The sequence below is a fragment of the Callithrix jacchus genome, chromosome 12, assembly GCF_049354715.1.
Source record: "Callithrix jacchus isolate 240 chromosome 12, calJac240_pri, whole genome shotgun sequence".
NCBI lineage: Eukaryota > Metazoa > Chordata > Mammalia > Primates > Cebidae > Callithrix > Callithrix jacchus.
The window spans coordinates 29,435,805-29,456,587 of NC_133513.1; the positions used below are offsets into that span (position 1 = coordinate 29,435,805).

Genomic DNA, 20,783 nt, shown 5'->3' on the forward strand with positions numbered 1-20,783 from the left:
TTCCAGCTGCCTGACCTAGCACAGAATCCACTGGCTCTCTATGCCCATCTCCTCTTTGGAGAAATCAGAATCTCATGTTGTCAGTCATTAATAAGGCTGCCATGAGAAGTGAGCCTCTCCCTAGCGCTGGGGAGGCCAGCAGACAGCAGCCCCTGGAGGCCCTGGGTAAGCTGACTGGCCTGAGTCAGGCCCTCCTGCCAGGTCCGGGCCCTGAGGCAGTCAAGGCCCTGACGTCCTCCCGAGGTCCCAGGCCAGCAACCCTGCACATCCCCAACCAAGTCTGTCTGGCACAAACCCAAAGATCATTTTTCTTCTTTTATTAGAATTTTTTTTTTCATTTTTTTTTTCTCAAAATGTTTATCTAAAAACAAACAGAAAAAAGAAGGAAAAAAAGAAAAAAAATTATTGGAAACTTCATGGTTCAAGTGGGGAGAGAGGAGAGGAGGAACATGGAGCTAGGTCTCCAGGCCTCTCCAGAGAAGTCCTCACCCTCAAAGCACCCTCTTGGGGGAGAGCAGAGCTGGAGACAGCCCTCCGCCCACGCCCAGCCTCCATCTGGGGAAGAGGCAGAGTCACAGTGGTCCGAGGGCCAGAAGGGCTGGAGGGGGCAGGGGCCAGGGGCTCACAGGAAGTAGTCGGCCACCGGCTTCTTGGAGGGGATGCCCCGTGTCTCTTGGGGAGCAGCCTCAAAGATGATAAAATCTTTCTGGAGATGCTCGTCCAGCTCCAAGATGGCTGCCACATTCCCACAGCTGGAAGGCAGGACGGCAGGGTCAGGAGCAGCTGGGCTCAGATGTCCATCCCTCCCAGCCCGGCCCAGCCGGCTCACCGGTAGCAGTAGTTGGGTGCTGACCACACAGTGAGCACGGTCTCGTTGAAGTGCCACTTGTAACCTTCCATCACCAGTTGGTGGGCACGGCAGATCATGTCAATGTCATTGGCTGCGTTGAACTGGGCCACCACATCACTGCCAAACAGGTAGCCAGCCCCTCGGGGGCTCACACCCCAGCCTGTGGTGTCTGATGGGGCAAGGGAGGGATGGAGGTCCTCAGGGTTCTCTGGCTGCCAGTGCTGCCCCTTGAGGTGAGCAGCCGGGCCCCTCCCAAAGGCCACCAGAGGCCCAGGGGACCAGAGCATGGGGCCTGAATATGGTCTGGGGAATGGTAGGGGTCAGGACAGCAAAGGTAGGGGCAGATAAGCTCCAGAGAAGAAAGAACCAATGGCTGGGGCCCCCTCTGAATCACAGTGATCATACAATTCCCTGTCCGAACAGCACACGGGAGTGAAAGCGGTGGTCCCAGAGACGTTAAGGGCACTCTGTGCTGTCACAGAGCAGTCGGGAGTGGCTGTGGAGCAGCAGCTGCATGTGTCTGTGTGTCTGTGCTGCAGCAGAGGCTGCCTGTGCATGTGTGTGTACATGTGTGTGTGTGTGCTGGAGCAGAGGCTGCCTGTGCATGTGTGTGTACATGTGTGTGTGTGTGCTGGAGCAGAGGCTGCCTGTGCATGTGTGTGTACATGTGTGTGTGTGTGCTGGAGCAGAGGCTGCCTGTGCATGTGTGTGTACATGTGTGTGTGTGTGCTGGAGCAGAGGCTGCCTGTGCATGTGTGTGTACATGTGTGTGTGTGCTGGAGCAGAGGCTGCCTGTGCATGTGTGTACACATGTGTGTGTGTGTGCTGCAGCAGAGGCTGCCTGTGCATGTGTGTGTACATGTGTGTGTGTGTGCTGCAGCAGAGGCTGCCTGTGCATGTGTGTGTACATGTGTGTGTGTGTGCTGGAGCAGAGGCTGCCTGTGCATGTGTGTGTACATGTGTGTGTGTGTGCTGGAGCAGAGGCTGCCTGTGCATGTGTGTGTACATGTGTGTGTGTGTGCTGCAGCAGAGGCTGCCTGTGCATGTGTGTGTACATGTGTGTGTGTGTGCTGGAGCAGAGGCTGACTGTGCATGTGTGTGTACGTGTGTGTGTGTGCTGGAGCAGAGGCTGCCTGTGCATGTGTGTGTACATGTGTGTGTGTGTGCTGGAGCAGAGGCTGCCTGTGCATGTGTGTGTACATGTGTGTGTGTGCTGGAGCAGAGGCTGACTGTGCATGTGTGTGTACATGTGTGTGTGTGTGGAGCAGAGGCTGCCTGTGCATGTGTGTGTACATGTGTGTGTGTGTGCTGGAGCAGAGGCTGACTGTGCATGTGTGTGTACATGTGTGTGTTTGTGCTGGAGCAGAGGCTGCCTGTGTGCGACAGCAGGAACTCTGGACTGCTCCTCAGTAGACCTGATTTTAAATCTCAGTTCTGCTCCACTAGTGGAGAACCCACAAAATGAAGGGTCTCAAAGGGGCTATCATTCTGGGGTTCTGACCTCTGAAGAAGCTGCTGTCATGTTCCAAGGCCCTTTCACTTCAGGGAGCAATGATTTGGTCCTCCACAGCCCTCTGGGCCATGCCTCAAGCCACTGTGCACTCAAAGCATCCGCCATGCAGGCCTCCCTGTTCCTCCTCCAGGGTTCCAGCCATTTGGTAGGTGGAAGATGGACACTAATGGCCAGCCCTGCTCCCTCTCTTCCCCAAACCCTCCCGGCTGTCCCTGCCTGCCCCGGCCCACATGTCCTCACCTTCTGGGTCAGACCAGAGGAGGTCACACATGGGCCCATCATGAGGCACCTCTTGCTTTCGGTCGATAGTCCGGATCTGGTCCAGGGTCTGGATGGAGGGGGAGAGGCCCCCGTGCACACAGAAGATCTATAGGGGAGAGCAAGGAAAGAGGGCGGGGCTGAGGCCCGGAGCCCCCTCCTCTCCCCATCCCATGGAGCCCTGGGCTGGCCTACCTTGCCATCAATGATGGCCGACAGGCTGAGGTAGTCGAAGATCTCGGTGCAGTAGCGCCACACGGTCACCGAGCCGTACTTGCGCAGGCACTCATCGTAGAAGCCGTAGACCTGCGTGATCTGGCGGCTCTCATGGTTGCCCCGAATCAGTGTGATGCGGTCAGGATATCGAACCTGGGGGTGGCCAAGCCAAGGCTGGTACCTAGACTATCCCTCCACACATCCCCCTCTAACCTCCTCACACCTGCCAGCCTCATGCCATCCTCACAACCACTGCCCAGCACACTACTGGCTCCTCTCACCTGAATCGTGTGGCACCAACCACTTCCCAGGCCCGCAGGACCCTTTCCAGAGAATGTAAACCTGACTGTTCCCCATCAACTATGAACCTAATGGCTCCTCTTTCACCTGCCAGACACAGACCAAGTCCTTAGTAAGGCACACAGCCCTTTGTCATCTGACCCCTACCACCTCTCCCACCAGTGGCATCAATCACCTGGCACATTCTCAACAGTAAGCCTCTACCCCTCCCAGAATGCTGCTCTGCTGGCCTCCCCCCACACCAAATTTCTGACCGTCCCCAAAGGCAGAAGCAATTCATGACCAGCGACACAGCTGCAAGGTGGGGCTGGTCACGGTAGATGAGGGCGGAATGAACTAAGAAGGCCCAGCCTGCGGTGGCCTACATTGGGGTACAGAAGCCGGGGACTGTCACCTTAAGTGCCAGCAGCAGGAGGAACGTTTCGACGCTATAGAAGCCACGGTCCACAAAGTCCCCCATGAAGAGGTAGTTGGTCTCAGGGACGTCACCACCCACCTGTAGGGAAGTGAAAGGTTTTTCCCAATCCTAAACCATCCCCTACCCCCTACCTGTTCCTGCCCAGGAGGCCCGTCTTCCACAACTGCCCATCTAACTCGGGGCCTCTTACCCCAACTCTGTGCCCCAAATTAAGGCTTCCACCCTCGATTAAAGGGGTCTTCCAGTCATCCCCCAGTTACATTTCAGTGTTGGCCACACACTCACCCTGAACAGCTCTTTGAGGTCATAGAATTGTCCATGGATGTCGCCGCACACCTGTGGAGCAGGAAGGGGGGTTGGAACTCGAGTGGTGGGAGTTCCCAGGGGCTACCCTCCAAATACCCATTGCTTTAGGGAGCTTTATCGCTCCTGGCTTCACCTCTACTTCCTAGAGCCAAAACTCTCCTCTCCCAACCCAAGCTGGCGAGGTCTGGAACCACATCCACTGTCCCACACTAAGTACCAACTATTCTTTGAGGAAGAACTAAGTCCTAGCAGGTGTATGTCCTGGCCCCCTCCTCTTTCTGCTCCCCTCAAAGTATCCAGAATCAAATTACTAACACAGAGCCCTGGAGACAAGTGAGCAAAATCACTTGCCAAATATAAGTCCTTCTGCTCTGGCCAAGTCTCCACTAACAAATCAAAGGTCTGTTCCCACAACCCCCATTTCTTTTTTTTTTTTTTTTTTTTTGAGATGGTGCCTCCCTTTGTCACACAGGCTTAATTAGAGTGCAGTGGCATGATCTCGGCTCAAGACCTCCACCTCTCGGGTTCAAGCGATTCTCCAGCCTTAGCCTCCCAAGTAGCTGGGATTACACGCATGGAACACCATGCCCAGCTAATTTGCTAATTTTTGTATTTGTATTTTTATTTACTTATTTGTTTTTGAGACAGAGTCTCACTCTGTAGTCCAGGCTGGAGTGTAGTGGCAAAATCTCGGCTCACTGCAACCTCGGCCTCAGAGGTTCAAGCGATTCTGCCTCAGCCTCCCAAGTAGCTGGGATTACACCCACACCTGGCTAATTTTTGTATTTTTAGCAGAGACACGGTTTCACCATGTTGGTCAAGTTGGTCTTGAATTCCTAACCTCACAATCCGCCCGTCTCGGCTTCCCAAAGTGCTGGGATTACAGGTGTGAGCCACCGCACCCAGCCTTTGTATTTTTAGTAGAAATGGGGTTTCACCAAACTCCTGACTTCAAGTGATCTGCCCACCTTGCCCTCACAAGTGCTGAGACTACGGTGTAAGCCACCATGCCCGGCAACCCCCATTTCTTATAGCAGTGCTCCCTTGAAGATGAGGGAAGGGACAGATAAAAGGGGCTTAGGGGTGGGCTTATGGAGCCCCCAAGATGAAGGGGAAAGTCCATGTGCCTAAAAGACAAGGCCTGGCTCTGCAGGGACAGCAAGTACTCACTGTGACTGGCGAGTCCACCCTCTGCACGTTGCTCTCCTCTACCAAGATCTCTCTGGAGACAGGAGAAGACCAGGGTCACCACAGCCAGGCCAGCCCAGCCCAATTCCTGACCTTTTTTGGGGGGGAGGGGAGGATATGAGGCAGTCCTTGAACCTCCAGGGGACAAGAGTGAAGCGTACAGTCTCCCCAGAACAGGCTGACCACGGCCCTCCAGCATGCAACACTTTTCCGTGGCTCCCTGCTGCCAAAAGGACAAAGTCCAAGCTCTCATCCCAGCATTCAAGGCCTTCTGAGCAGGCTGGGACTTTTCCAGTCCTGACCCCTGTTGCTGTTCCCTTTTCCACATCTAGGACTCACTCCTGGGAGGCGGGTCTTCCCATCCTCTCCGCAGCAGAGCTCCCTGCTCCCGGCGCCCTCAGCAAGTGCTTGAATCACTCTCCAGCAATCAGATTCTCCCAGGCTGTCCAGACACAAGGGCAGGTGCCCAGGGCAGGCCTGCCAGTGGATATGCCTTCAAAATTACCTGCTTTTGTCAAGTGTTCAATATTACCTTTACGGACCGTGAAGACTTAAATATTTTTCACTTCTCCTTGCTGTACAGTCTGCTTCTACTTGAGTGAGCAGATGAAATCACTTTGTCAGTTACAGACACCCAATTTTTTTTTTGAGATGACACCCAGCTGATTTTTGCGTTTTTAGTAGAGATGGAATTTCGCTGTTGCCCAGGCTGGTCTTGAATTCCTGACCTCAAATAATCCACCCGCCTTGGCCTCCCAAAGTGCTGGGATTACAAGCATGAGCCACTGCACCCGGTCTACAGACATCCAATTTAGGCAGCATTTTATTTCCAAATTTTGTGTGATAATAGCAGCAGTAAACATTTGAGCTCATACCATGTGCCAGGAATGTTATTAAGAGCTTGGTAGGCAGGTACCCCAGTGCTCAGATGAACAAAGTGAAGCACAGGAGGGGGCTGGCTTGGTGCCAGTTACACAGGTGGGATTTACCAGAGAAGCCTGGCTCTGGAGTCTGACTCTTTATCAAGATATTCTGATGTGGGAGGCCCAACTCACTTAGCTGTCCTGCCTTTCTGCCAATCTCTTCCCTCAGACTGAATTTCCTGAGCTCAGTGGACAGGAGGATTCACTTATGCCCCCTGCTCTGTATGGCACAGGCAGCATGAAGGAGGTCTGCCCTGGCTTTCTGGGAATGGGAGGCGGCACTGGCAAGAGGCCATACCAGCACCCGGGCTCTTACGCCTGCACTGCTTCTTGTGCTGAACATCCTTTCTTGTCACCTGCTCATGGTGACCTTTCCAACAGACTAAGGAGGTTCTCTTCAGCCTCATGTAACAGTAAAGAAACCGAAGCTTAGAGAAAAGCGACAGGGTCAAGGTCACCAAACTGGAGAGTGGCTACACTGGAACCCAGAAGCCCAATTTCCTGAGAATTGATGCCAGCCCCTTCCGCAGTCCCTGCGTGAAAACCTGAAACCCAGAAAGGTCACATGCAAGGCCCATGCTCTCAGCAAAGCCCCCTTCAATGCCAGCATGGCCCCAGTGTGGCCTGGGAATCGGTCCCAGTGCTGTCACTTGCACACGTCACCAGCCCTATCATGACCTGCCTGTAGTAACAGCTACCAGCACAGCAAGCCCTGTGCCCGGATACCTAGACTCTCAACTGCATGTCAGTATAATTTTTTTCTGTTTTTTTGAGATGGAGTCTCGTTCTGTCGCCAGGCTGGGGTGCAGTGGCACAATCTTGGCTCATTGCAACCTCCACGTCCTGAGTTCATGTGATTCTCCTGCCTCAGCCTCCCGAATAGCTCAGACTAGAGGCATGTGCCACCACGCTTGCTAATTTTTTGTATTTTTAGTCGAGACGAGGTTTCACCATGTTAGCCAGGATGGTCTCAATCTCCTGACTTTGTGATCTGCCTGCCTCGACATTCCTAAATGCTAGGATTACAGGCATGAGCCATGGCACCTGGCTGTCATTATCATTTCAAAAAATGAGAAAGTGACTTGACCAGGGTCATACTGCTTCTAGGTGACAAGGCACAGATCCATACTGAAGACCACCTGATTCAAAAGCTCAGCTCTTCTACTGTACTAATATTTCTAGTAGCAGCAACTTCAGCTCAGACACTGCAGGCCTCTGTGCTTCCATGGGTTTCATCTACATGTCTGTGCCCTGTGGGCAAGCAGGTGCTCCTAACACTACCTGCCTCAGCCTGGGTCTCTGGTGGGTCCTCAGGAGGCCTTGGTCAGGTATCAGAGCTGGCCCCACTTCAGAACTGAGCCCAGGACAACAGTGACCAACTCAGGCCTTGGCCTAGTACCTCCTAGCTCCACTCAGTTTCAACTGGGCAGGACTCTCCACCCGTTAGCCTTCCACAGCTCTCTGCTGCCTCACACCCCATATGAAAATCTAAATGCCTCCGCCTGGCTCTCAGTGACCACAGAGCACAGTCAAAAACCTGCATGCACAACTAACTTCCCCTCCAACTAGCTGCACGATGTTGGACAAGACATTATCTACTCAGAGGCTGTTTCTTCTTCCACGAAATGGGGTTAAGTACTCAGCCCCGTCATGCCTACTCCTTAGGCTGTTACAAGGAGCCATGGAGACTGAATATATAACTTCCTCCTATTCTGCAAACTCCAGCATGCTATCCAAGCATTATCTACCATCGCCACCACACTGATCCAAGGCCTGCGCAGGAGATAAGACTTCAGAGGAAAAGAATAGTGCCAGACAACAACAGGTTTAAGTTCCTAAAAATGCCCATCAGGACTGAGGGAGAGGGGACAATTAAAAACACGGTGGGGCAGGTCTGGTCAGGGACGTTTCCTTCAGCTGGCAAAAGAGAAAAGCCACAGACAGGGTGAAAAAGAGGCCCACCCTGCTCACGATCCCCTCAGAGGCCCTGTCTGGCTGCAGGGAGTCTGTGAGGTGGGGCCGAGCAAAAAGCCTGGGGGCCACAGATTCAGAACTGAGCTCTGCCATGTCCTCAGTGGGTGACCTCAGTCAAGTCACCAGGCCTCTACGAGTCATGGTTTCCTATTCGGTAAAATGGAGCAAATGATTCCAACCTCTCAGGATTGCTGGGAGGAAGAGACGAATAGACGTTTTTTCGCCAGTACAGGGCCAGGCCAATAGTGGGTGTATAGTTCAATAAACATAGGGTAATTCTGCGGGCTCTTCTGCCGCAATTCACCAGCCTGGTAGAAGTCACAATCACACAGTTCCCCAGAGAAGGCAGGTAATTAATTAAACCCCTGACTGTTCCTCACACTCTCAGGGCCTCCAATGCTACACTTGTCCTGCTTGGAATGCCCTTCCCTCACTGGTCCTGCCTGTCAGCTAGCCAAATTATCTTCATCCTTCAAGGTCTACCTCTATTTAGTAGCCTTCCCTGATGGCTTTAGCCCATCTCATCGTTGCCCTCATCCAAGAGAAATAGAACACCTAGTGACTATCAAGCATGTATGCTGTACCAAGACACTGTGCTAAACTTAAGCAGCAACTCACTGAATTTTCACAACCATCTTATTAAGTACTATTAACTCTGCTTTGCAAGTAAAGACACCTTAAGATCACTAACACAACTAGTAAGTGGCAGAGTTCAGATTCAAACCTAGAGCCATCTCACACTCCAAAACCTAGAGCCTTAGGTCATCCTACTTCCCACAGAACTTTAAACTGGCCTTCCTATCATGCTTAATTCTTTTTTTTTTTTTTTTGAGATGGAGTTTCACTGTTGTTACCCAGACTGGAGTGCAATGGCACGATCTCGGCTCACTGCAACCTCCGCCTCCTGGGTTCAAGCAATTCTCCTGCCTCAGCCTCCCGAGTAGCTGGGACTACAGGCGTGCACACCACCATGCCCAGCCAATGTTTGTATTTTTAGTAGAGACGGGGTTTCATCTTGTTGACCAGGATGGTCTCAATCTCTTGACCTCGTGATCCACCTGCCTCGGCCTCCCAAAGTGCTGGGATTATAGGCGTGAGCCACCACGCCCGGCCATATCATGCTTAATTCTATCCTGGCTTACTTGCTACGATTTCTCAGGGTCCCATCCTGAATGTGAGTGATCCAAATCCACCTTCTTGCATTATGGCCTGAAAAAGGACAGGACACTAAGAACTGGCTTCAGACTCCACTCCTTACTTGTGGGTAACTTTGAACATGACAGTCCTCACCTGTAAAATGAGTACAATACGCCAACCTTTATGGGTGGTTGTTGGAATTCAGACTTTTATAAATCACAGCGTCTTTAACCTTCCTGTCTTAAACCTTTGTTTTGTTGCTGACTCTTTTACCAACTCCTTATTCGAGGCCTGTCTCACAGTTCGCCACCCACCCCCAGAAGCTTCTGTCCCCCAGACAGATGGGCTTGTTTCCCTTGGTTTCCTAAGTACTTTACGTAACACTCTTACTCCACTGGAAACACATCTTCTAATACTTTAAGTGTCTTTATCCAGCTGTCTTCCCCCAGCAGGCTAGCTCTTCCTCGAGCGCAGTGGCCCCATCCCGTTCCTCTCTGGGAAAGCTTCCAGGAAGGGGCAAGCCCAAAATTCTCAGTTGGGTTTGCCCCAGGCCAGAACCCGTGGGCGGCGGCTTGGCCTCCCTTCCGTGGGGCCAACGGGCTCACCTGGCCTTAGCGCACAGGGCCTTGACTTCGCTCTCCTTGATGAGCTCGCAGCGACGCAGCTGCTCGATCTGCCGGTCCAGGTCGCTGATCTCCGCCATGGCCCACCCCCCGGCGCGGGTCAGAGTCGGGGCCACCGCCCCCTCCGCACCGCACAGGGGTCTCCTGGGAAAGGCCAAGACAAGCCCGCGGATTAGAGTGTCCGTGAGGGGCGAGGAGCGGACAACTGGATTCTAGGGCCAGCCCGGCCCCACCCCCACCCCCGCCTCCCTTCACATCGGCCCCGGGACCCCCCCAGCGTCCCACGGCCTGGCCGGACCCCCACTAACTCCCGTCGAATCCCACGGTTCGCGCTAAGGACGGTGGCCTAGAGGGGTCTCGCATTATTACCGCCGCTGCGACTCCGGTTCCGGCTATGGGGCGCTTCCTGCCTCCCGACTTCCCTCCGCTTTGGGCCGCCGCCGCCGCCGCCTCTACTTCCGGCCCCGCCGCGGAAGCAAAGGGAAGCCAGTTCCGCCGCGCGCCGGATGTGGCGTCATACACGCTCCTCACCCTCCCTCCTCGCGCCCCCGGCACCACTTCCCAAGTCTGAAATCGGGAAGGAGCGGGAGTAATCCGGTGGCAGCTGGAGGCCAGCGGAAGTGTTTGTGGGCTCAGCCGCAGGTGATGTTGGGCTGTTAGAAACCCTAGACCAGTCCCCTCCCATTTCATTTTATAAAAATGTTTAAATTTAGACAACTTTCTTTTTTCTTTTTGAGACGGAGTTTGGCCCTTGTTGCCCAGGTTGGAGTACAATGGCGCGATCTAGGTTCACCGCAACTTCCGCCTCCCGGGTTCAAGCGATTCTCCTGCCTCAGCCTCCCGAGTAGCTGGGATTACAGGCATGTGTGCCACCACGCCTGGCTAGTTTTCTTTTTTTTTTTTAAGACGGGGTTTCACCATATTGGTCAGGCTGGTCCTGAACTCCCGACCTCAGGTGATCCTCCCGCCTTGGCCTCCAAAGTGCTTGGATTACAGGCGTGAGCCACTATGCCCGGCCTAGTTTTGTATTTTTAGTAGAGACAGGGTTTCTCCACATTGGTTAGGCTGGTCTCAACCTCTTGACCTCAGGTGATCCTTCCGCTTAGGCCTCCCAAAGTGCTGGGATTACTTTGGGTTCATGGGCGCGTGAACCACTGCGACCGGCCACAACTTTTATTTTTTTCTAAATTAGAGATAGTGTCTTGCTCTCTTGCTCAGGCTGGAGTCCAGTGGGGCGATCATAGCTAACTTCAATCTCGAACTCCTGGGCTCAAGCGATCCTCCCTCTTCGGCCCCCCAAAGTGCTTGGATTACAGGCCTCAGTCACCACGCCTGGTCATCCCCATTTCAGCTAGGGAAACAAGTCGAGCTGGGACTAGGCCTTGTAACTTTATGTTACACTTTTTTAAGTTACACATTTTTGTTATTTATCCGACACCACAATCCTTGGAGGATCCAACTTTGTCTTTTTCAATATTGAAGCCCCAGTGCTTAGAATAAGGCCTGGCATGGTAAGCATTTAGAAATACTTGTTAATACATAGAAATACTTAATACTTGTTCAATGGATGAAGGAAGCCCAATTCAAATCTCTTCCGGTGCCTTCAGAGAAATCTTTGCCATTGACAGCTTCAGAAGTTAACAAATTGGAGTCCACCTTTCCTATGCCAAGCCTGTATCTCAGTCAGCATGATTTCTGTGATTCCAAAATGTTCCCCTTAACATTTCTTAGTTGCTTTTTCTTTCTTTCTTTTTTTTTTTTCGAGACAGTCTCACTCTTTTGCCCAGACTGGAGTGCAGTGGTACAATCTCGACTTACTACAATCTCCACCTCCCAAGTTCAAGCAATTCTCCTGCCTCAGCCTCCTGAGTAGCTGGGATTACAGGCATGTGCCACCATGCCCGGCTAATTTTTGTGTTTTTACTATTTATTTATTTTTTAAGATGGAGTCTTGCTCTTGTTGCCCAAGGCTGGAGGGCAATGGCGTGATTTCAGCCCACTGTAACCTCCACCTCCTGGCTTCAAGTGATTCTCCTGCCTCAGCCTTCTGAGTAGCTAGAATTACAGGCATCTGCCACCACACCCAGCTAATTTTTGTCTTTTTAGTAGAGACGAGGTTTCACCATGTTAGCCAGGCTGGTTTCAAACTCCTGACCTCAGGTGATCTACCTGCCTCGGCCTCCGAATGCTGGGATTAGAGGCATGAGCCACCATGCCTGGCCAATTTTTGTAGTTTTACTAGATACAGGGTTTCATCATGTTGGCCACACTGGTCTTGAGGCTGGTCTCCAACTTATGACCTCAGGTGATCTCCCTGCGTCAGCCTCCCAAAGTGCTGGGATTACAGGCTTGAGCCACCGTGCCCACCTTCTTAGTTGCTTTCTGTTGCCTGAAAGTTTTATGCCTAGGCCAGGCATGGTGGTTTACACCTGTAATCCCAGCACTTTGGAAGGCTGAGGTGGGTGGACCATAAGGTCAGGAGTTCGTGACCAGCCTGACAAACATGGTGAAACTCTGTCTCTACTAAAAATACAAAAATTAGCCAGGCGTGGTGGTGCACACCTGTAATCCCAGCTACTCAGGAGGCTGACTGAGGCAGAATTGCTAGAACCTGGAAGGCGGAGGTTACAGTGAGCCAAGATCACGCCATTGCACTCTAGCCTGGGCCATAGAGACGTCTCAAAAACAAAAAAAGGTTTATGCCTTTTTTGAGGAAGGAAACTGGCTCAGAGAGGTTAAGTAACTCATTGTTCGTATAACTGTGGATTGGGGATTTTACATTGAAATTTGAATCCGGGGCCAGGTGTGGTGGCTCAAGCATGTAATCCCAGCACTTTGGGAGGCCGAGGAGGATCGAATGACCCCAGGAGTTCAATACCAGGCTGGGCAACAGAGTGAGACCCTGTCTATCAAACAATAAATAAGAAATTTGAACCCGGCTGCGCATGGTGGCTCACACCTGTAATCCCAGCACTTTGGGAGACCAAGGCAGGTGCATCACCTGAGGTCAGGTGTTTGAGACCAGCCTGGCCAACATGGTGAAACCCTCTCTAGTAAAAATGCCAAAAAAAAAAAAAATTAGCTGGGCATAGTGGTAAGATTATAGTCCCAGCTACTTGGAATCACTGAACTGGGGAGGCAGAGATTGCCGTGAGCTGAGATTGTGCCACTGTACTCCAGCCTGGGCAACAGAGCAAGATGCCATCTCAAAGAAAAAGAAAGTTGTGTCCTTAGGTCTGTTTTTTTTTAATCAATTGATTTTTTTTTTTTTTTTTTTTTAAGATGGGGTTTCACCATGATGGCCAGGCTGGTCTTAAACTCCTGTCCTCAGGTGATCTACCCACCTCAGCCTCCCAAAGTGCTAGGATTACAGGCGTGAGCCACCTTGTCCGGCCTCTATCAATTACTTTTTTGGGAACTCAGATTATAAAAATTAAGAAATCCAGGCCAAGTGTGGTGGCTCACCCCTGTAATCCTAGCATTTTGGGAGTCCAAGATGGATGGATTACCTGAGGTCAGGGGTTCAAGACAGCCTGGCCAACGTGGTAAAACCCCATCTACTAAAAATACAAGAAGTTAGCTGGTGCAATAGTGTACACTTGTAATCCCAGGGGGCGGAGGTTTTGGTGAGCCAAGATCATGCCACTGCACTCCAGCCTGGGCCACAGAGTGAGACTTAGTGTCAAAAAAATTTAAAAAATTCCAAACTCCCAAACCGGTATCTGAAGTTCTCTGGTTCTCTAGTCTCTATTTTTATTTATTTATTTTGAGGCGAAGTCTCGCTGTGTCACGAGGCTGGAGTGCAGATCTCGGCTCACTGCAACCTCTGCCTTCCAGGTTCAAGGGATTCTTCTGCCTCAGTCTCTTGAGTAGCTGGGACTGTGGGTGCATGCCGCCATGCCTTGCTAACTGTTGTGTTATTAGTAGAGATGGGGTTTCACCATATTGGCCAGGCTGGTCTTGAACTCCTGACCTCATGATCGGTCTGCCTCAGCCTCCTAAAGTGCTGGGATTACAGCCTGAGCCATCGCCCCCCACCTAGGATCAAGTTTTTATATTCCTAGAAGGTTCTAGGGAAGCCCATTCTACCTGAATCAGTGCAGATTCTCTAGGTCCAGAGAGCTGATATAATCACTGTATGTCCCAGCCTGGGTCATTAGGGCTCAAGTAATGGCATGGGGGCCTCATTCTGGCTTCGTGGAATGCAGCAGCTGTAGGGGCTCAGTTCTTGACCCTAAGTCTGAGCTCTACAGCTGAGCTTCTGTAGCTGCATTATCAAGGGGGTGCTGCAAACAATTCAGGGTTTTTCATGGGATTCCACAGCCCAAAGGCACTAAGAAGCCCTCTCTAATTCCATCTCCTGTTAAGATGGGAAAACAGAAAACTCAATAGCGTAGTTAAGTATTGGTAGGCACCGTGGCTCATCTCAACTAAAAAATACAAAAATTAGGCAATAGTGGTGTGTGCTTGTAATCCCAGCTACTCAGTAGCTGAGGTAGAAGAATCACTGAGCCTGGGAGGCAGAGGTTTCAGTGGGCCGAGATGGTGCCACTGCACTCATCTGGGTGACAAGGGTGAAACTGTCTCAAGAAAAAAGAAAAAAAAAACCAAAAAAGATATGCATTAAGACTCCTTTCCACCAAGAAGCAATTCAATCTTTAGCAAAAGAGCCTTAGGTATATAAGTTGAGAAAAACAGCACCTGCTTATATAGAAGACCCCTTGCCTGGCTCATGTCACTCAAGAAAGTGAGCTAGTTGGTAGGTTTGTCACAGGGGTCTTCTGCGCCTCCTTGAGTTCTGGGACTAAAAGTGAGGCTGGGGCTGCAGCTTCGTAAGACATGAGCAGTTACAACCATACTCCCTGACTGTGAGTCCCATCTGATGCTGCTAGGTGAAGGGGAGAAGCCTTATAGTGGCTAGAAGAAAATGTCACAAGCTCTCAGCCTTTCTCGAAGCCCTGGGCACATAAAACAGAGCAGAAAGGCCCTTTCACCTTTTGCCCCTTTCTCGCCCAGGAAGGAAGGACGAAGAACAGGGGGTCTTTCTTCTGGGCTCTGCTGCCTCTCCAGGCCCTCCCCTGCATTAGACACTACAAGACACGGATGGCAGACTCCCCCTTAAATAGCTGTTTATTGGCAGTGTGCTGGAAAGGGCGATGGAGTTAGCATACACAGACAACACCACACATCACTGTCACAAGGGAGGCAAGAGTGTGGGCAAGACAGCCTGGAGCCCCGGAGTAAGAGGCCCCCTCTTCAAGAGAGTGTGGGAGGGGGCGGGGCCTGGAGTGTTGGGGGCAGCCTGGGAACACCTCCGCTTAGTAGGCATGGTTAGAGATGAAGAGGGACTCGCTGGCAGCAGCCCCAGCCTGACCGCTTGGGGTGTACTTTCCTTGACAGGCGAGGCTGTTGGCCTAAGCGGGGAGAGGAGTGGAATGAGAAGGGTTCTTCTCCAAGTCCCACCCACCCAGGCATCCAGCCCACCTCCTGCCCACATCCTTACCAGGGCGCGCTTGATGTACTCCTCCTGCGCTGCCTTCTTGTTTTCCTTCTTCCCACCCCAGGCCTTCAGGGCAGAGGCCTGCAGGGCTCGGCCGTAGGAGAAGGTCAGGGCCCAGGGCTTCAGCAGGGGGCACTTGTTGATGGCATTGAGGTTGATGGATGCCTCCTCCTCACTCTGGCCTCCAGAAAGGAAGGTGATGCCTGTGGAGTGGGGGCGAGAGGTGGGCAGGGCTGTGGTCAGAGACCCAGGAACCCGGCAGGAGCTGGTAGAAGCTGCCATGGAAATCTGCCAAATGGGCAGAGGGTCATGGGTGGAGCTCATCTACTGCCTATTATGTCAAGATGAGAGTGTAGGCCTCACCAGGGACAGCAGGGGGAACCGTGCGGCGCAGCGCTGTGACAGTCGCCATGGCAATCTCCTCATGAGAAAACTTCTGAGTGCAGGCGTGGCCTGGGGTAACCATGTTGGGCTTCAGCAAGGTGCCTTCCAGGTAGATGTGGTGGTCGCTCAGAGCCTTGTAGACAGCAGCCAGCACCTGGAGCAGAGTAGGGGCACAGCAGGGTGGAGGGGAGGACAGGTTAGCCCCAGGACCCCTGCCCAGCCACCCTGCATTGGTCAGGCAGGCAGTCACCTACCTTCTCAGTCACATACTGACAGCGCTTCAAGTCATGGTCCCCATCAGGGAGGATTTCAGGCTCCACGATGGGCACAATGCCATTCTGTGGGGTGAGGGACAGGGTGGCTGTGAAGCCTCCTAACCTGGAGTCCCACCTACAGCTCCACACAACCACTGGCCAAGACCATATCTCAATGATGCCAGGGACTCAGGCTGCAAAGCCTTCGGCAGATTACAGCAGACAGCCACCTCCACCTCCTCAGATCCACTCACAATCCCTCCTTGGCCCCTCTGCCTCACACAGCCCTTGAGTGTCCTCTACAGGCCAAGGCTGATGCTTGCTTAGGGGAGGCAGGCACCATGGTGGGTGGCTGGCAAGTTAGTGACACTGGAACCAAATAAGGCGGGAGGAGGCCTATTGGGGACCTGCAGGCCCACCTGCTGACAGATGCTGGCATAACGGGCCAGGACGTTGGCATTTTCCATGATGGCAAGGGCTGAGGGGGTATGCTCCCCAATCTTCAGCACACAACGCCACTTGGCGAAGTCAGCGCCATCCTTCTTGTACTGGGCACAGCGCTCAGACAGCCCATCCAGCCCTAGGAGAAGATGGAGGAGTCAAAGCGCAGTGGGGAGGGACATGTGGTTTCCACTCCTCCCTGCACCCAAACCTGCTTAGGTTGCGTTTGCAGGATAGACAGCCAAACAGTTCTCACCTTGGGTGGTGGTCTCACCATTTGTCCCTGCCAGGGGGACCACGCCCTTGTCTACCTGTTGGGGTTTGGGGGAACAACATTAAGACACAAGAAATGACCTCTAGCACCCTTTCCACTGTCGCCCAGGATGGAGTACAGTGGTGGGATCTCAGCTCAGTGATGTCTCCACTTCCTGGGCTCAAGTGATCCTCCCGCTTCAGCCTCCCAAGTAGCGGGGATACGCGTGTACCCCTTTTCTCTTTAATCCCAATCTTCCCCCACATGTACTTAATCTCTTAAACTGCATCTCAGGGCTTGCACATATTTTCGCTTAGTTACAGTAACCAATCCTCTGAGACAGGATACACTGGGATGTTACTTGACAACAAATGCTCACTGAATTTGATGTCAGGAGACTGGGGCTCTGCCACTTACTAACTCTGAGAGCAAAACACTTCACTTCCCTGAGCTTCTGAGACTTTCATCTGTAAAGTAGGAATACTACTATTCTCTTAGAATCATGAGGATTGGGCGGGCGCAGCGGCTCACGCCTGTAATCTCAGCACTTCGGGTGGCTCAGGTGGAAGGATCAACTGAAGTCAGGAGTTCGAAACCAGCCTGACCAACATGGAAAAACTCTGTCTCTACTGAAAGTGAAAAATTAGCCGGGTGTGGTGACGAATGCCTGTGATCCCAGCTACTGGGGAGGCTGAGGCAGGAGAATCGCTTGAATCTGGGAGATGGAGGTTGCGGTGAGCTGAGACTGCCCCACTGCACTCCAGCCTAGGCAACAAGAGCAAAACTCTGTCTCAAAAAAAAGAAATGTGAGGACTAAAAATGCCGAGTAAATGCCCTAAGCCTGAAGCAGGATCCCTGCAAGTTTCTAGGCCTCCAACCCAGCATTCATCCCCTGCCTCACTAACCTGGATTTCCTTCCTTCACCTCTAGCTCAAACGTCACATCCTGAGGCCCTGCCCCTCACCTTGATGCCCACAACACCGCCCTTGGATTTGATAACTTGGGGGAAGGGACGCCCATCATCCGCCTTCTGGTAGAGTGTCTCGTGGAAGAGGATGACACCCCCGATGCAGGGGTTCACCCGGTCATCAGCTGTCAGCAGCAGCTGACGATAGAAGCGCCGGTTCTCCTCGGTGTTCTCAGTGCCAATGGACTGCAGCCGCTTGGCAATGCTCCCTGGGAGGACGTGTCACATGGGAATTAGGGGATCAGCCTGCCACTCCCAACCCTGCACCCTCCACCCATTCTGTCTCCTGCCCGCACCAGTGGACTCATCTGCAGCCAGGATGCCCTTGCCCGGGGCCACGATGCGGTGAGCGATGTCAGACAGCTCCTTCTTCTGCTCCGGGGTCAGCGCTGGATATTGATAGGGCATGGTGCTGGTGGTAGCAAGTTCCTGGGTACAGGAAACAGGGAGAGGATTGGTTAGCTGGGCCTTCTCATGATCTCCCAATAAGCAGGGCCCCTCGCCTGGAGGTCAGGGCAAATGTCCCCTACCTCCCCTGCCCCACACCCAGTAGGCCCTGGGGGCACCTCTGGTTCCCAGCTCTCCCATACGCCCGACTTCCCTATGCTAGGCCTGCCCCTGTACCTTTCCTAACTCTGTCTGGTGCTGGGTGTTGCCCAGCTGAGGGTGGAGTTGCTCACTGGCAACTGGGGGAAAGGAAAAGGCCATAGCCATGGATAGGTGGGTCATGTTGAAGCTGGACCCTTCTGGCTTGCGCCTTGCCATGGGGCCACCTTGCCTGAAAACAAAACCGAACCGGAGTATTTTAGAATGTAAAGGTCGTGAATCGAGCAGAGGGCCCAACACCCTCGTGGGAAAGGGCCCAGATAAGGAAAAGGTCTGTGCCTCAAGCCACACAGCAACCCCGGAGCCAGATCTGAGATTAACCTAGCTCTCCTGACTGCCACTGGGGCGTTCCTTCCAATCCACCCAAGATCCCAGGGCTGGCCTGGGCTCCAACCCTTCAAGGACATCCCAAGGTCAGGGTTTTCCCCACAAGGGAGGGGGCGGGTGGTAGGAAAGGGGTATTAGGAGAAAGGTAAGAGAGCAAGGAGAAGCTCAGGCAAGGGCCTAACAAGTCCTAGCCTGAGGCGAGGAGAGGAAAGCGGTAATCTTTGCCGTGGTCACTTCCTACGGGCGGAGGGGCAAGAGCCCCATCCCTTTCCAAGAAAAATGTCCTGTCGCTTCCCAAGGCTGTAGCTGTTCCAGGCTCAGAATCAAGGTCGCCCGATAAGGAAAGACGGAAAGTGTTAGCCGGGCATCAAGCGCCACCAAGGGGTTTTCCCTCCTCGAGAGGGGCGCCGAGTTCCGCAGGCCAGGAACCAACCTCCCGCTTGCGAGAACCCTGGGGGTGTACACGGGCCTGCCCTCACCCCTCACTGTCGCTTAGGATCCCCACCGAGACTAAGGGGCCCTAATCCTTTGCCACAGGGGTCCCTGCAACAAAAGGGGAGGAGAATGGTCCTCCATCTCGTCTGGCTTCCTCCCCCGCCATGACTCAGCGCGTGCAGCGGCTGCATTGCGCAGTTAGGTGACCTCAGGGTGGAGGGGCCGAGGAGCCTGAATGTGGCCAGTAGTGGGGAGACGCTGGCATGGGGTGAGGGGGGGCTCCACGCGGACGCCCAACCCGCCACTGCCCTCAAGATCCTTCTCCACGGTCCCTGGTCCCCGCACGTGAAGAGGAGCGCTCACCTGGTACAGGAGAGGGGCGAGTGTGCGGGATCTGGCGGCAGAGGACGGCGGGCTGGCGAGTGGACTCTGGGAGCGAATGCCGCACTCGTCACTAGGACCCCTTCTGCGGCGCGTTCCGAGAGGAACGCAGCCGAACCAGCCTCGGAGGGGGCGGTGCAATGGGCGGGCAGGAGGAAGGCGGCGCTCGGCCTTTTAAAGGCACCACTCCGCCCTCCGCCGAGCTTTTTCCTCTGCAGGGAGCGGGAGGCGTCCAATTGCAAGCGAGGGAGTGGGCGACGGGCCGCCCCCAAGAGGCGCAGCCCAGAGGCCGCGCTAGGTAGAGGACGGGCGGTGAGAACACGACTCCTCCCCCGCCCCCCTCGGACGTGACTCGGGCCACATCCCGCGGGTCGCCAGGGCCCTCCCCTCCGCTCCTTCTCCCCCTCCTGGCGCGCTCTTGGGCACCGTGACTCAGCCAGAATATCAGCACCGGAGGAGTGGGGGACGGGAAGGTGGGAGATGCAGATGGAAGAGTCGGAAAAGGAGGAGGCTGGGCTGGGCCTCCCAGGCCCAGCCCGCGGCCCGGGGCAGCTCCAGTTTCCAGCCTGCGCGGCTGCGGCGCGTGTCACCACCGGGTCGCAAGTCGGCCTGCCTCGCCTGCGGCCTGGGCCGTGAAAGGCGCGGAGCCGATCCCCCGTCACCCGTCACTAGCCCAGGCGTAAGGGAGGCGGAGGAAAGGGCGGCGAGAGAATACGCGGAAGCGCGACAGGGCGGTGGGGCTGGCGCGGCACGAAGGCTAGGCCTCCGCTGTGCGGGCTCCCAGCAGGCGGGGCGGGCTGGATCGCGCATGCGCACGTTCTCTCCACTCGGGCGGTCGTAGCCAGGTGGACACCCTGCGCCGCCATGTACCGGCCGCTGCTCGGCCTCGGGCATGCAGGGCCACAGTCCCTGCCAAACGTCTTCCTTGGACCTGACTTCCTTCTCCAGAATAAAATCCATCCCCGAGCTGATCTGCCTCAGATGCTTTCTGAGCCCCCAACTCCTACCGTCCAAGTCTCCACTCCTCACCCGGACTCACCAAGAGCCTGTCGGCCCAACCCCACCCCTACCCCAGCCCAGTCCTGCGAGGGGCCCACCTGCGGCGAGACTGAAGAAGCCGGCAGAGCCTGGTCAGCAGCGAGTGAGCCAGGGGTGCCCGGGCTGGGTTATAAGGCGGCTCCTGCCCGCCCGGCACCAGTGTCCCCGACCTTCTCCGATGACCTCTGCCCTTTTCCCGCCACGGATCCTCTGGCAGGAACCTATATTTAGGGAAACCTGAAGCCCCTGACATTCACACCAGCGTGGGGCCCGGCCTCGGGGAAGGGGGAGGAAGGCTTGTCTGCCGTATTGACGAGGGAGCCCCTGCCCACTCACCGGTGCTTCAAAGGAAATGTCTTCCTTGGAAATCCAGACAGAGGCCCTTGGTTGTCAAGAGAAATAAATCTCTGGCCAGGGATCTGTCGAAGGGAAAGGGGTAAGGGGACTCGGATCACGTGGCCTCCCTGGCTCCTTCTCTAATCTCCCTCCTC

General features: G+C 54.1%; 2 protein-coding genes and 1 long non-coding RNA gene across 8 annotated transcripts; 1 reads left to right on the forward strand and 2 right to left on the reverse strand.

Moving 5' to 3' along the window:
* Window positions 1-305: 305 nt before the first annotated feature.
* PPP4C (protein phosphatase 4 catalytic subunit) lies at window positions 306-10,160 on the reverse strand. Of its 3 annotated transcripts, XM_078345099.1 has the most exons (10): window positions 10,076-10,160; window positions 9,689-9,850; window positions 5,389-5,526; window positions 5,032-5,083; window positions 3,841-3,891; window positions 3,532-3,633; window positions 2,817-2,990; window positions 2,604-2,730; window positions 830-1,019; window positions 306-752 (listed from the first exon to the last, which is right to left on the reverse strand). In XM_078345099.1, exons 3-10 carry the CDS (start codon window positions 5,409-5,411, stop codon window positions 623-625), a joined length of 849 nt encoding a protein of 282 aa, XP_078201225.1. In that variant the 5' UTR covers window positions 5,412-5,526; window positions 9,689-9,850; window positions 10,076-10,160; the 3' UTR covers window positions 306-622. The 3 variants fall into 3 exon arrangements, with proteins under 3 accessions (XP_078201225.1, XP_002756082.1, XP_017834334.1); XM_002756036.7 differs by lacking the exon at window positions 5,389-5,526; XM_017978845.4 differs by lacking the exon at window positions 5,389-5,526 and having other exon boundaries at window positions 5,032-5,142.
* Window positions 10,161-10,259: 99 nt separating this feature from the next.
* Window positions 10,260-20,225, forward strand: LOC118146230 (uncharacterized). Its single transcript, XR_004731807.3, has 2 exons — window positions 10,260-10,348; window positions 17,469-20,225. It is a non-coding gene; the product is annotated as an uncharacterized LOC118146230 (long non-coding RNA).
* ALDOA (aldolase, fructose-bisphosphate A) lies at window positions 14,819-20,705 on the reverse strand. Of its 4 annotated transcripts, XM_009009398.5 has the most exons (10): window positions 20,629-20,705; window positions 18,130-18,283; window positions 17,802-17,934; window positions 17,503-17,714; window positions 16,542-16,596; window positions 16,264-16,424; window positions 15,845-15,928; window positions 15,570-15,744; window positions 15,210-15,409; window positions 14,819-15,120 (listed from the first exon to the last, which is right to left on the reverse strand). In XM_009009398.5, the coding sequence occupies exons 2-10, from the start codon at window positions 18,268-18,270 to the stop codon at window positions 15,025-15,027; spliced, it is 1,257 nt and encodes a 418-aa protein (XP_009007646.1). In that variant the 5' UTR covers window positions 18,271-18,283; window positions 20,629-20,705; the 3' UTR covers window positions 14,819-15,024. The 4 variants fall into 4 exon arrangements, with proteins under 4 accessions (XP_009007646.1, XP_078201224.1, XP_078201223.1 ...); XM_078345098.1 differs by lacking the exon at window positions 18,130-18,283; XM_078345097.1 differs by lacking the exons at window positions 18,130-18,283; window positions 20,629-20,705 and adding an exon at window positions 20,352-20,397.
* Window positions 20,706-20,783: the final 78 nt, after the last annotated feature.